At 36.5% G+C, this 14,007-nt stretch overlaps 1 protein-coding gene and 1 non-coding gene across 2 annotated transcripts in view; one reads left to right on the top strand and one right to left on the bottom strand.

The window, feature by feature from the left end:
• The window catches only part of mtmr12 (myotubularin related protein 12), a 44,047-nt gene that overhangs the window by 13,801 nt on the left and 16,239 nt on the right, over positions 1-14,007 (bottom strand). Inside the window, exons 7-10 of the mRNA XM_088911795.1 lie at positions 13,716-13,839; positions 12,768-12,843; positions 11,796-11,902; positions 2,292-2,416 (exon numbers count right to left, since the gene is read on the bottom strand). Of these exons, the coding sequence (XP_088767921.1) occupies positions 2,292-2,416; positions 11,796-11,902; positions 12,768-12,843; positions 13,716-13,839 (432 nt within the window). The remainder of the gene's footprint in view (positions 1-2,291; positions 2,417-11,795; positions 11,903-12,767; positions 12,844-13,715; positions 13,840-14,007) is intronic.
• On the top strand, positions 6,331-6,404 carry trnai-uau (transfer RNA isoleucine (anticodon UAU)). Its single transcript has one exon. It is a non-coding gene; the product is annotated as a tRNA-Ile (tRNA).

Below are 14,007 nucleotides of genomic sequence, written 5' to 3'. Positions count from 1 at the left end.
TCTGCCATTTCCAGTTTCTGTGTGCAGATAGTTTTATTTAAATTGACTGCTAGAAATACATTATAAATTTAAAAATAAATATAAAAGTTGTCTATGTTTGAGAAACAACCCAAAGAGAAGGAAAACCTATGTTGTTTTCCCTTTACAGCTTTAGCACTGACTGATGGCTTTACTGTATATACATTCAGCTCACACCTCTGCGGGCATCCATCACTTTGCATGATCCCTCTTCAACTGCTACATTTGACAACCTTTGTTCCTGTTGTTTTTCCTTCTTTTTCCATTCCACAGTTTCTAAGATCTTTCTAGATCATAATATTCTTTCAAAGTATAGTAGTTTCTCTTCAACTGCTTTGTTCAGGTATCCATCTCCCTGTCTCGGTGGTCCGAGTATGATTTTGAATTGACAGTTTATGTTCTCTTTTAATTTGTCTCCATGCATCCTTTTTAACTTGGATTCCATTTTAAACCCCCACACATCAAAAAGCTATGCTTTGTGATCTGTGTTGTTCTGACCCCTTCAGCCTGTACAGTACTTCGGTACTACAAATCCAGCAGGTATCTGCGTTACTTTTTGGAAAAGTAGGACTCCTTCCTTATGTTTTGTTTGTTTTTTCTTCTTGCTGGTTCCTCAGTGGTTTAGTGTCTTACCTGTATATTCACTCTTAGCGGCAATCCTAGTTCTCTCAAGGTCACACTTTGGCCCTTCCACTTGCAGATGTGCCACCTGTAGCCCCACTTGGGTTCAGACCCAGGCAGGTGTTCTAAATGTCAGGTTTCCTTTTCCTACTATTAACTAATCTATTACTAATCTTCCTGCCTCATCTCCAGCAAGCCTAACATCTCTTGACATTTAGCATTCTTAATACTTCTAATCTTGTTTTCTAAGCACAACAACTGTCTGCTCTTGCTGTCTTTCACATTCTTCTATCTCCACCTCCACTATCAAGATACTGTTCATGCCACTGGCCAAGCTCACGGACATTTGGCTCTTATATTTGTCTCTGCATTAATTGGTTGGTGAATACAAATAAAAAGGAAAAGCAATTCAGGCTGCAAGTCACTACTGAATCTCTAACCTCATTTAGTGCTGAGCTGTTTCAACTGCTTTTTGTTGAGTGTTTCCATATGTCCATGAACATTTAAACTTATTCCAGATCTTGTGTAAAAAGGGCCTCCTGTCATCAGTTTAAATGCCCTTCCCTGAGTTTTCCATGTGTCCTCTGATTCAGAAGTCTATTGGATTGACTTTGACTAATTGTTCTTACTTGAATGAGGTCCCACTAGTATTTAGTATTAACAATAAGTTTAATTTAACTCATTTAAAGGAGTGTATCTGGTTGCTCTTCTGTGGACAAAATGAGATCCTACTAGTTAATGCATTGTTATGGTGTTAGGGTAATATAACACCCTATGATGTAAATTTATATTTTTTAACTAAATATTCGCACCTTGTTCGTGTTTTTATTACTTGAAGATGAAAATGAGATCACAGTCACCAACATCTTTTCCACAGTTCAGAATTTGCCATCTTATATTTAGTTTAGCTTTTCGTCCTACAGAACATGTAACAATTCAAATTAGTTGAATTAGTGTACTAGGAATACCAGACTCAGATAATTGATATAAATTATTAATTGAAATATACTTCAATAATGGGTAAAACCAGTCTAAAAATCTGAAATCTATTTTCTTTTAACACATTCTCATCCAAATACTTGTAGGAAATCCAAATATCTTTTTTAGGAAATATATTAAATGCTTATAGGAAATTAAACCTTCCACATCATATTCTATATTTGTATTTATTACTACTGTAATTGCCACTGGAAGTTAGGTGTTTCCTAATTTCTGGTAGTACATTAAATGCAAATACACACATAAATGCTGTCCTTTCCACATCATCACCTACTCTGAAATTATCTGACCCTGCAGTTAATTATGTAATATTATTTTGTAATATGGTTATTTTAAATTTCAGGTCATAGACAATTTTGTTTTTTTGCTATGGCAGTATATATCAATAATTGTTGTATGTTCTTAATATTAGATAGTCTGTAGAACTGAGATGAGCCAGTGTGTACTGTTTACGCAAACTAATCGGACACTTTGATAATTTTTACAGCACATATCTCTTTTCTCAGGAATGCAGAAATATATTTTGTTCATTTGCTTTAATGATGCACATTTTATGTTTAATTGCTTTTGTAGCTTTCTATAATGAACCAGGCCTGACACCAGCATACCTCAAAGATAAGAGCTGGTACAAGGGTAAGGTAAAGGCTACCTACCAATTAGAAAGTACTGTTTGAATTTGTTGTAGGATTGCTGTATGTCTTGAACAGAAGGAAGTGTGGCAGAAAGGTCCTCTGTTTTCAGGGAGAAAAGGTGATTCTGAGCAACAGCATTGTACACTCTGAAACAGATCACAAAACACAGAAGGAATCAAAACTCAAATATAAGATAAAAAATATTTCAGGGTTTCAAAGCAAATTAGGTTTTTATGCAAATTAACCATTTTATTATATAGAACAAGAATAAATGCCGTAGACTAGGTGCACATTTGAAAAAGGTTGCATTATGTTTAGTAAACGATAACTACATTTACAACTAAGTTACAACTAACTTTTACAACTAACTTTTCAACACAGGCTCAATTTGCGTTTTATGCTAAGTACCTTAGAATGTAAGTCTAGCGTGATGTTTTTCATGTCAGCTTTAGTCATTTTCAGACAAGTTTCTTGACTCATTTGGCCATGTGATTCTGTCCTGCTATTAGTAGAATATGAAGAAAGGTTAAACTACCACCAATTTCCTTTTTACTCCTATGAACCTACCCAATTATTAAGATAAGATCACTTTATTGGCCATATACAATTTTAGTAGTAATTTTTCTTTTCGCATACCCCAACTTGCTCTCCATGAGACACACAGACAGGGAGAGAAGCTTGGGATCAGAGCGCAGTGTCATTTAAACGGCGCCCCTGGAGCAGTTGCGGTTAAGGGCCTTGCTCAGGGGCCCGACGTGCAGGATTCCTCTGCCGGCTGCAGGATATGAACTGGCAACCTTCCAGCCACAGGCTCAGATCCTTAGCCACAGAGCCACTGCACCACCCCGCCTTATCTTATCTTAAAAATAACATGTAATCATGTTTGATCTATGCCATTTTAAAAACTATTATCAAAAGTTATTTAACAGGAATGAAAGACATACTGTTCTATTCAATATAAAGCACACAGAACTGCTCAGCATTGTCATCTTTTTAAAGTCATTCAACTGTTAACAATTCAACTGAAGTCATTCATAAGTCATTTAACTGATGCAATTTGTTTCAGATGCTGTGTATTACAGTGCAGATAGCCATACCGATCCTTTTTGGTCTGGGTATCTGGTACAGTCATTCCTCTCATATCTCCGTAAATACAAATAAACTCCAAAAACCTTTGCTTTGTAACACCACAGAAGATTTGCAAATTTTAAACCTTTTCATACTAAATCTGTGGAAAGGATGATTCAATTTATTGCTAACACAAATGAGGCATTATAGCCTTTTTGAGTTTTAAATTGAACTACTGTACTGGGATAATATTCACAAAAAGAGTCAGCCATGCTGTCTGCATAATTTTCTAACAGCTATCAACTACAGTATTAAAACCTAAAATTGCTTAAAAGTTATTAAAATACTGTGGCATTTCTCACCCAGAGAAGAAACACACAGTTTAGTAAATCTGTACGGTCTGTGATCTGTACAGGATATTCCAAGAGACAGAATAACGGTAGTCTAGCGGCATCTGGCTCTCATCATATCATTTTTCACACCAATAAAGGAAGGTGTAGAAATCAGGGGATGTCCCGGTGAAGGCTTATTGTTGGGATTGAGTCTGTCAACAGCGTGCCAGGGTGTTATCACTTGTATCACAGTCCCAATGGTATTACAGTTCTTTCAGCATTCCCAGGTTCTCCCTAACTCCTCATTGTATCTAGCACTAAAAACACTCTGGCCTTTGTGCTTAAATATCTTTAGAACCCTCTAAACAAGTGGTTTAGTCACAGTACTTCAAATCATTTGACTACAAAGACCAAGAAATTGCAACATTTGTAAGCTTTCACTAAGTTCACTTCTCTTTTCTGCAAAGAAGACTTGGCTCTTAAAAGAGTTCGCTACACTTCCTAGAACTGAAAGACTTTGGTGAAATGACATAACTGGTATAATGACTGGAATACCATTTTCTCTTAAAATTTAGGTTTTAGATAACCTGTTTTTAGTCTGCAAAAAATCTAATGTGAAGTCAAAGGAAAATCACTGTACAGACATTTCTGCATTGGTCCTACTGTATGTCAGCAGCAAAACCACTAGCCTGAAAGGTGTGAGTAAATGCCACAGCACAAATATTTCGAAATGGACTACCAATGTCTCTGAGTGACAAAGTTGCTTCAGACATTCCCTCAATTGTCAAAACATATTTCAAGACTGCACTTTTGAATATTATCACATTCTTTACATCACTATTTTGAGTGAAAAACAAGAAATACAAAAAATAAACCAGGAGACTCAAATTGGAAAGTATACAGTACTGTACACGACCATATACTAAACTGATATACAGCATGTGCTAAAAACACCTGAATTGTGAATAGTAGATTATTTGTCTCCTATGATTAATTATTTGACTACAGAAGATCAATCTTCTCTTGGCAATGCATAATTCTCTTAGTTACACAGTCTTGGGATATGCCGAGGTAGAATCACACCAGATATTACTTGTTACAGCCACCTGATCTACATCAGCTGTTCCATTCTGCTTTCATTGATGTTTAGGTTTAAAAGACTGTAAAGGAAAGTAAGCTGATACAGTGTATCAATCAAATGTACCATCAATAACAGTTACAAGCACTAACATTTATCAAAGCAGTAATAATGTTGATAATGTTTTAAATGTTGATAATGTTGTAACTGTTTTGAAAAAGTAAATGTTAGCCTCTCGGACTGCTTATTTTCTTGGAAAAATGCTCTCAGTGCTTTACAAAACATGGCCCAACAGTAATGAATTTAGCAATAACTGCCATTAAAACAATTCTTAAATATAACAACTGTGGTCATGCTTTGATATTCAGTTGATTAGGTTAAAGAACACATACAGTACACCACCCAATAGTAAACGGTTAATCAAACTACATGCTAACTAGATGAAAATGGAGTCATATTTTCATATGAAATTTAACGTGTTTGTATGGAAACTGCCAGCAAATGAAAAAAGGAAGAGGTGGCTCAAACATCATAAAAAACCAATACTGATATAACCGGAATTGGAATTAAACTACCAGTAATTAAATTGGCCTGGGTGTAATAAAAACAGAACATACTGTACTGTAGCTACTTTAATGCAATGAGACTGTGAATGTGATTCCATGTCGGCATCACTCACTGAACATTTGAAATAGCCTGATCATTTCTTCAATTTTTTATGGTTTTCCACCAAGAATTTCTGATCAGAGAGAAGAATTAAATCCAAGGTTCCAGACATTAGAGATACGCGTAGTATGATGGTACGGACTTGCTTTTCTTCCCTAGACGAAGGTGACCTTTGTGTTGTTAAAAATATCATTAATGTTATAAAAATATAAATCAATTTTTATAATATATTTTTTTATAAAATAATATAAATATAAAAATAAATAAATTATAGATACTCACTTTACCCAGGGGTAAAATTTGAATGGGAAAAAAATGTATTTTAATGGATATAAATGTCAAATTTGTTTCTGAAAATGAAAAAATATATATTTAAAATTTAAAAAACAAATTCTATATAAAATGAACAATACAACTATAGCAGCAACGATATTAGCACCCCTGGAATAAAGGTATCATAAAGAATATAATAATCTTTCTCTTGCCTTGACTGAAAATAAACCCTATCACTACTTACAGTAACTCCTTTGAGTTTGTTTCTTAGGAATGCTGCAGTGATGGGATAAGATCGGAGAAGTAGGATATGCCGACTCTCCGATACAAATATAACATAATAGACTGGGTCCATTTTGACACCTCCAGCGATGAATAGCCCACTTCAATGCCACACAACTTGCAACTCTAAGAGGGATACACATCAGTATTTCCCTCAAAGAGACAAAGAGGCCACGAGTCTGAAACTAACTGACGTGGCTAGAAAAAACACCCATGAGGAACTTGGCATGTGGAGAGGCCACTATACCTGACAACATCACAACATTGCATCTGTGACAACACAGCTTAATGCTGTGTGTGCCCTCTGTAAAACCTTATTATCCATCTGTAGCTAATTAACCATGTGACGATGACCAACAGGGCCCCGACTAGCTCTGTTGGTAGAGCATGAGACTTATAATCTCAAGTTAGTGGGTTCATGTCCCACGTTGGGCGCCAGGCCCTCCATGTTAGAGACTGGGCACAAGGCTAACAACCCCGTCGTGTAAAAAAATAATGTTACGGAAACAGCAACAGGATGTTGCTGCCCCTACATGCCGGAAGGCATAACAGGCAAAAATCCATTCACCCATGACTAACACTGTCTGAACCATAACTGAAATAAATGTAGCTGAAAGTAAATGCTACTGTATGCCGAAAGACCATATGAAAAAAGAAATTGTGCCCGAGACTTCCTTTGAAGTTACTGTATGTGATGAGCTCCCTAGGATACATTCTGCACCCTAGGATACATTTTGGATGGGACACTAGTCCATCACAGGGCAGACACACACACACATACACACACACATACACACCTAGGGCCACTTTTCCCAGAAGCCAATTAACTTACCAGTATGTCTTTGGACTGTGGGAGAAAACCGGAGTACCTGAAGGAAACCCTCGCAAACACAAGGAGAACATACAAATTCTGTGCAGACAGCACCCCAGATCCGGAACTGAACCCAGGGCCTCAGCACTGCGAGGAAGCAATACTAACCATTGTTCGACTGTGCCACCCATCATAGTAGATTGTTTAATATATATTGTATTGATTTAGTTTGCATATTAAAAATATTGTATATTGGATTCTTTGAATCTGTATGTCAATATTGCCATTGTTCTAATTGATTCCTAGTAGCCTTCATGTACTCCCCTATATTTACAGCCTCAAATCATCAAATCACTATACAATTATGGGTTCTGCTTAATAACTAAGATTTTGCACTATCATCTCAGGAATCAAGGTCAACTGTGGCTCCTAATCCTGTACGTGTTGAAGACAAAGACAAAATATCACCAAAGGGATGCTATAAACATGTTTTAAGATATAAAAAAACTATGATTTATAAAATAAAACATCTGAACAAAGCACAGAAGGAAGAGTGCATAAATACTAACTATGAAATTAGCTTTACTTATGTCTGTTTAATGTGTTATCTAATATTTTATCTCAGTCATGTCTGATTTAGATGCACTTAAACAGCACAACTAGGATTTATTAAGTCACTTTCTTTGTAGTTCTTCTCATTTAACTGATCCCAATGCTTTTGTCTACAAATCCATATAATGATTTTCTGCCAGCACTGAATGAAACAATTACAAAAACAATTAAAAACAAAGATCACTGTTTGTTTCATCAAACCAAGTGCAAATGCACACAAATACGTTTGGAAGGTGTTTCAGGACCTGCAGTAATCCGCCTTCTTACAACTAAGCAAACACACCATACCTCAACTCCAATGACCATGAAAGAGCTTTGTGGATAACGGAAGCAGACAGAAATATGCAGCAGGAAACTCAAACTTTTAGGAGGTCATCACTCCAAAGTGATGGATATTCTTTTGTTTGTAACTGTAATATATATATATATTCAATTTGCCATAATCAAATTGTATAAAGAAATGGTCCACGTGTAACACCACTGCATCTGTGTCCAATGTCATTTATATATTAACTTTCTACCTAAAGTAGAAAGACAATTCCTCTTATTCCCTCTTTCCCAGCATGTTGCCAGCTGCCAAACTGCTTAAAACATTTAAAGTAGTTGTTCCTTCTGAAGTAACAGTTCCACAATAGCATTATAAATGCAATGGAAAACAGACACATTAAAACCTTCAAAGACAAGTAAGAAAAACTGAGATCTATAAACTTATACCTTAAAATTAGAATTTAATCCCATCTAAATAGCACCCAAGTTAATGCAGCACATAAAATCAGATTTTAGTGTTACGTGCCTTCCCATAAATAATGTGAAGAGCAGTTTGTACTCCACAGCTAGACATGACGACGCTGGTCATGCTACTCATTACTCTAACCCAGTTTTTCAGGGTTCAAGATGAGACATGGCAAACAAACTTTGTTACTTTGAGATGAACCATAGCACTAAACATTATCTTAAAACCAATACTGACTTTTGTTATATATCACAATGAGTAAAGAACCATGCATGGAGTAGATGAAGCAAATCATTTAAAATTATTTAAAAAGAAACTTACGTAAAAAGATACAATATTCCAAACAGCATCTTAAGAGGAAAATTATAAACATGCTTCTTGGTTAGATCACTCAAACAACTGGAAAATCTTGATCATGATCCTATGACAAGATTTGTTATTTTAAATTGTGGTATTCCAATGTGAATGCTGTGAATCATAAGTTGTATGAAGGGGTCTATTATTTAAAAATGTAATTTCATGCAGTTTTGCACTGAATTAGTGTGAAATGGGGTCTCTTACACAATAAGATGCACATTTAACAACAAGATACTAACTAGAGATAATTGATATCCTTTCCCATTAGAGCATACGTTAACAGAATACACCCTATCCTGGAAAGATGTCCATTCTTAGTAATGTGTAAATATAATGGAAATGTGAATACTAGCTTTATTAATTAGATTCACAACGTAGGAAAGTAGAACCAGTTTTGTTTTTGTGTAAACAAAGTCAGTTACCAGCCACAGACAACTATTTTAGAGAGGCTTATACAGTATGTGTTGTTTAAATGGAACAGCTTTTAGAGTTAGGGCGTCTTTTAAGATACTGTGAATAAAAAGAATGTGAATGATATTTACTGTGGCTATCAAAAGTATTCTCCCTCCTTGGACTTTTACATTTTGTGTTTCAGTATGGAATCAATACTAGGGGTCTTTGCCATTGATGGACAGAAAACACTCTATAAAGTGTCAAAATGAAGAAACAATTCTACAGATCCTCCTAAATTAATTTGGTAGAGGCACGTTCAGCAGAAATTACAGCCTTGTGTCTTTTTGGGTAAGTTTCTACTGGCTTTGCACATTTGGATACTGCAATTTTTGCCCATAAATTTCTCAAACTCCCTCAGGTCGGATGGAAAAAAAGGGTGCCACATATTCTTGATTGGGGTCTAGGCTTTGACTGGGCTTTGACTTGGCCACTTCAGAACTGACTTGTTTTCATTTTAATCCACTCCAGGGTGGCTTTGGCTGTATATTACAGGGTCATTGTCCTACTCGAAGATGAATCTTCTCCCATGTCCCTTGCAGACTGCAGCAGGTCTTCCTACAGGATTCCTCTGTACTTTGCTGCATCCATTTTTCCTTCTATCTTCACAAGTCTTACAGGTCCTGATGCAACGAAGCTTCCCCACATATGCTACTGCCCCCGCCATAATTCACAGTAGTGATGGTGAACTCAGGATTATGTTGACTGTTAGCTTGCGCCAAACATAACGCTTACCATTAAGGCCAAAAAAGTCCATTTTGTTTCTCATCAGACCATAGAATCTTCAACGTGGTCTCAGTGTCTTCTGAATGCCTTCTGGTAAAGTATCGTCAAGATTTCATGTGTTTTTTGTCGCTCTCCCATGAAGCCCAAATTTGTAAAGCACCAAGGCAACTGTCAAATGCACTTTCTCCATCTCAGCCAGGGAAGACTAATTCCTTTACAGCAGTCACTGGCCTCTTGGTGGCCTCCCTGACTAGTGCACGTCTTGCCTGGATTCTCCATTTCTGAGGACATCTTGTTCTTCACAGGTTCCCAGTTGTGCTATATTTTCTACATGTATTTACAGTATAGTGGACTTCATTGAGCTTTGGGGGACATGTATTACTTTGGAAATTTTCTTATGCGCTTCCCCTGATTAGTGCTTTTCAATAACTACAGATTTACTTTGAAAGCTGGGTTGTCTTTGTGATGTAGTTTTTGTTGGGACCTGTACTAATCAACTGTGGGACGTCCCAGAAATAGGCATATTTATCCTGAATTCATGTGAAACACCATAACTGCACACAGGTGGACTCCATTCAACAAATTATGTCTTCTAAAGACCTTTGGTTGCACAGGGCCAATTTAGGTGGTTCAGGGGTGAATACTTATGCAATCACATATTTTGTTTTATATTTATAATTAATTTAGCATGATGTGTAGAATTGAAGCCTTTTAATTTGACATCAAAGAACATTTTCAGTTGACCAATGGCAAATAAATTCCCAAATAAATACATGGTGATTTTACATTGTAACACAGTAAAATGTGAAAGTCCAAGGGGGTGAATATTTTTATAGCAACTGTAGCTTTGGACATGTGTCAACAGTAGAAAATCATCTAAACAGATTTCTAATTCTTTTAGTACATGTTAAAATTAGCATCTAAAGACAGCTGATGATCTGACTGCTTACTATTAAAACACACTCACACGGAAAGGCATTTCTTGTAAGATGCAGTGCTTTGCAAAAGTATTCTAAACCTTGCACAGTTTTCACAACAAAAAAATAATATGAAAGTAATGATTGTACAAGTACAAACATCCTTGCTGTGGCAATCCTAAATTATGGAACAAGTTAAGGTTTATTCCATGCTGAATAGAGAAGAAAAGAAACACAACCTTTCGTCTGTGGAGCCTTCTTCTCGAACTACTTCAATCCTAAATTATGTACACTAAATTACCATAATCACCTACACAAATAGTTGAGTAGCCTCTGTGTGCAATATTAGTAGCCAGTGCAATTTCAGAGTAAATACACCCATCTCTGTAAGGTCTCTCGGTCCGAGGTGATTTTCAGGCATACAGTTGTATGTAGATTCAACCATCAAAAATAATGAGCTTTCAAAACAACTCCTTGTATAAAAATATAGACAAGGGTATAAAAACATTTCAGAGCCCCTTAATATCTCTTTAAGAATGGCGAAGGCAATCATTAAGAAATAGAAGGAATCCAGACACAGCCTGGATCAGGCTGTCCCCCCAAACGTACAGTAGTACCTAGGCAAGAGGCAAACTGGTAAAGATGCCACCATAAGGCTAACTTTGAAAGAGTTGCAGTGGCTACAATTGGAGAAAGTGTCCATGGGCCAACCACTTCCCAATCATGACACAAAGGGGGCTTATATGGAATTGAAAAAAAAACTTAAATTCTGAATGGCCTTTGCAACACATCATAAAGTGACTGTTGTCAGACAAGCCAAAATTGAAAGTTTTTTACCTAAATGCAAAGTGTTACACCCATCACAAATCAAAATGTAAAGGTACTTCTAAAAAATACTGTTCATGTCCGAATACTTATGCAGGTTTATACAACGTATTTCACTTAACCACTTTGTGTTAGAAGCAAGTCTTAAGCACTTTGGTGATTAATAAATACAAATCCAAACTTTTTCAAGTGAACATGTACAGAAATAATATTACATCTTCTAAGATACAATAACAGATACTGTACATTATAGATTTTTTTCAAGTTTAGCAGCATGGCCTTTACTACAATAGGCTAAAATTAAGTTAAACCACAGGTTGTACCTGAATATTTGATATGCATTTTAGGTCATCATAATATTGCCATAAAAATTAATTTCTAGATTGTCTACTAACCTTTCCATGTACTTTTTGTGCAATTGTGCAACACTGTCATCCTGAGGCAAAGTTAAAGATGCCATTTTAAAGAGTGCGCAGCCACTATGATGGGACCAGCACCAGATCTGCAAAACAAAAGATGATTCAAAATCAGAAATGACCATTCTGAGTCTACATTTAGCATGAATAATTTCCCACAAAATAAAGGCTATCCTTTTATGTCAGACTTTTAGATACCATTAGTTAAGGATCCATTTATTTTCCAACTGTTTTATCCAATCTATAGTCATGGGGTAGCCAGAGCCTATCCCAGCAAGCAACGGGAACAAGGCAGAATACACCCTTAACAGGACGCCAGTCCTTTGCAGGACACAGTTGCGAGGGACAGTTTTCCCAGAATGCAATTAACCCACCAGTAAGCCAGGAAACCCACGCGAACATGAGGAGAACACACAGGGCCCAAGCACTGCAAGGCAGCAATGCTAACCACTGCGCCACCATACCACCCTTCCTCCAGCTTTCTTACACAGCCATTACATTACTTAGTTTTGTTTTGGATTTCAAAACACTACATACTTTACACTTCAAAGCTTTTCCTTCAAATGGAGAAACCTATGTGCTGTTGGCTGCCTCTTTGACAGTAAAGTTTTGACACCACTGAACGATGTACAAGAAATATGGAAAGATGGAAATCTTCCAGTATACGTTTTAAAAAAAATTTTTTTTGAGTATTAACACAGCCATGTGAATCTGAAGTTGCATCTCTTGCTCCAGAGGAGAACACAGACCAACCTGCTAAATGCATGAAAAGCCATGGAACTAGTGCCTTCAATAGGCATCGGAGTGACACAAATTATTTCAGTTAGCCAAGAACCAACATCTCATTGAGAAAAGATTACCTTATCAAAACAACTGCAGCATGACCAAAAACCTTATCAACATACATGGAAGATGATCAAGATATTATTAATACAACATTTAAATACGTACTGGTATTCCTTTCCCATGGGAATTTACAATGTCTTCCTCCAATACAGCTGAAGGGACGATGAAAAACTGTGGCAGCCTATGGAACAGAAAACATAATCTTTATAAGGTCTTTATAGTTCTTGTGTTAAAAATACAAACTTGTTTATGCAAAATTAAACTATTCCCCTTCAACAATACAACATACTCTACATTATGGTCACAAAATGCATGTTAGACAAAGGACTGTAGCTGGGGTGCCACCACTCATTTCTAACAATCTGCACAACACAAGTTGGTCCATTTGCTGCTCTGTCATACTGTCTCGGTGGCAGCAAGTTTTATTTCCTAAGTTGGATATACTGTAACCAGGTGATCTTTTTTACTTTTTCATAATATCCGTCTTATTCCAGGAATCAACTACTGAAATGTAACCTGTAGCAGGGACATTTCTGAACAACTGTAAGGGAAAATGGGTCAGCATGGTGACCAGTGGTTAGCATTGAGTCCTCACAGCGCTGGGGCCCTACGGTTCACATCCGGACCTTTGATGCTATCTATGTTGAGTCAGTATGTTCGCCCTGTGTTCACATGGCAGTCTGACAGTCCAAAAACGTACTGCTAGGTTAACTGGCTTCTGAGAGTATTGGCCTTAGGTGTGAGTAAGTGTGTGTCTGTATGTTTGCCCTGCGAGGGACTGGCATCCCGTCCAGGGTGTATTCTGCCTCATACCCATTGCTTTCTGGGATAGACTTTGGTTCCCCCATGACCCTAAATTGAAAGAAGCAATTAGAAAATCAATGGGTGGGTATAAGCAAAAAGAAAATTTTTACCAAGCTGCAAAAACATCTTTCATGGTCAACCTGAGCACACAACCCTGGAAATAGCCTCAAAGCAAAAGCAATACATTTGTGCTTCCAATATTCGTTCCCATTAAGAAACAAAACCATATGAATAAAAAACTGAACATACTTTTCAGAGATGCCATAATTTTCATTGGCAGTCACTAATTGACAATTTCCTTTAGTACGTTTCATTTCCATCTCCCAGTCATCTTTACTTTCAAACATTATGGTTTTCTGGTTTGTTTGTTGCTCTAGAAAACAAAAGTGTGAGAATCACAACAGAATACAGTATTTGAAGAACACTGTAATAATTCAATGTTTTACATTTTAAAACCTTATAATAAGAAGCTCTTTCAGCAGTAAACCTTGTATGCTTCTTTGACATACAGTAGTAATGTAAACTTTAAGAAACATAGTAA

This window comes from Atractosteus spatula, chromosome 3, assembly GCF_055471065.1.
Source record: "Atractosteus spatula isolate fAtrSpa1 chromosome 3, fAtrSpa1.hap1, whole genome shotgun sequence".
NCBI lineage: Eukaryota > Metazoa > Chordata > Actinopteri > Semionotiformes > Lepisosteidae > Atractosteus > Atractosteus spatula.
Note: the sequence above shows the minus strand (reverse complement) of the source record. Positions and strands in the feature narration are given on the sequence as shown.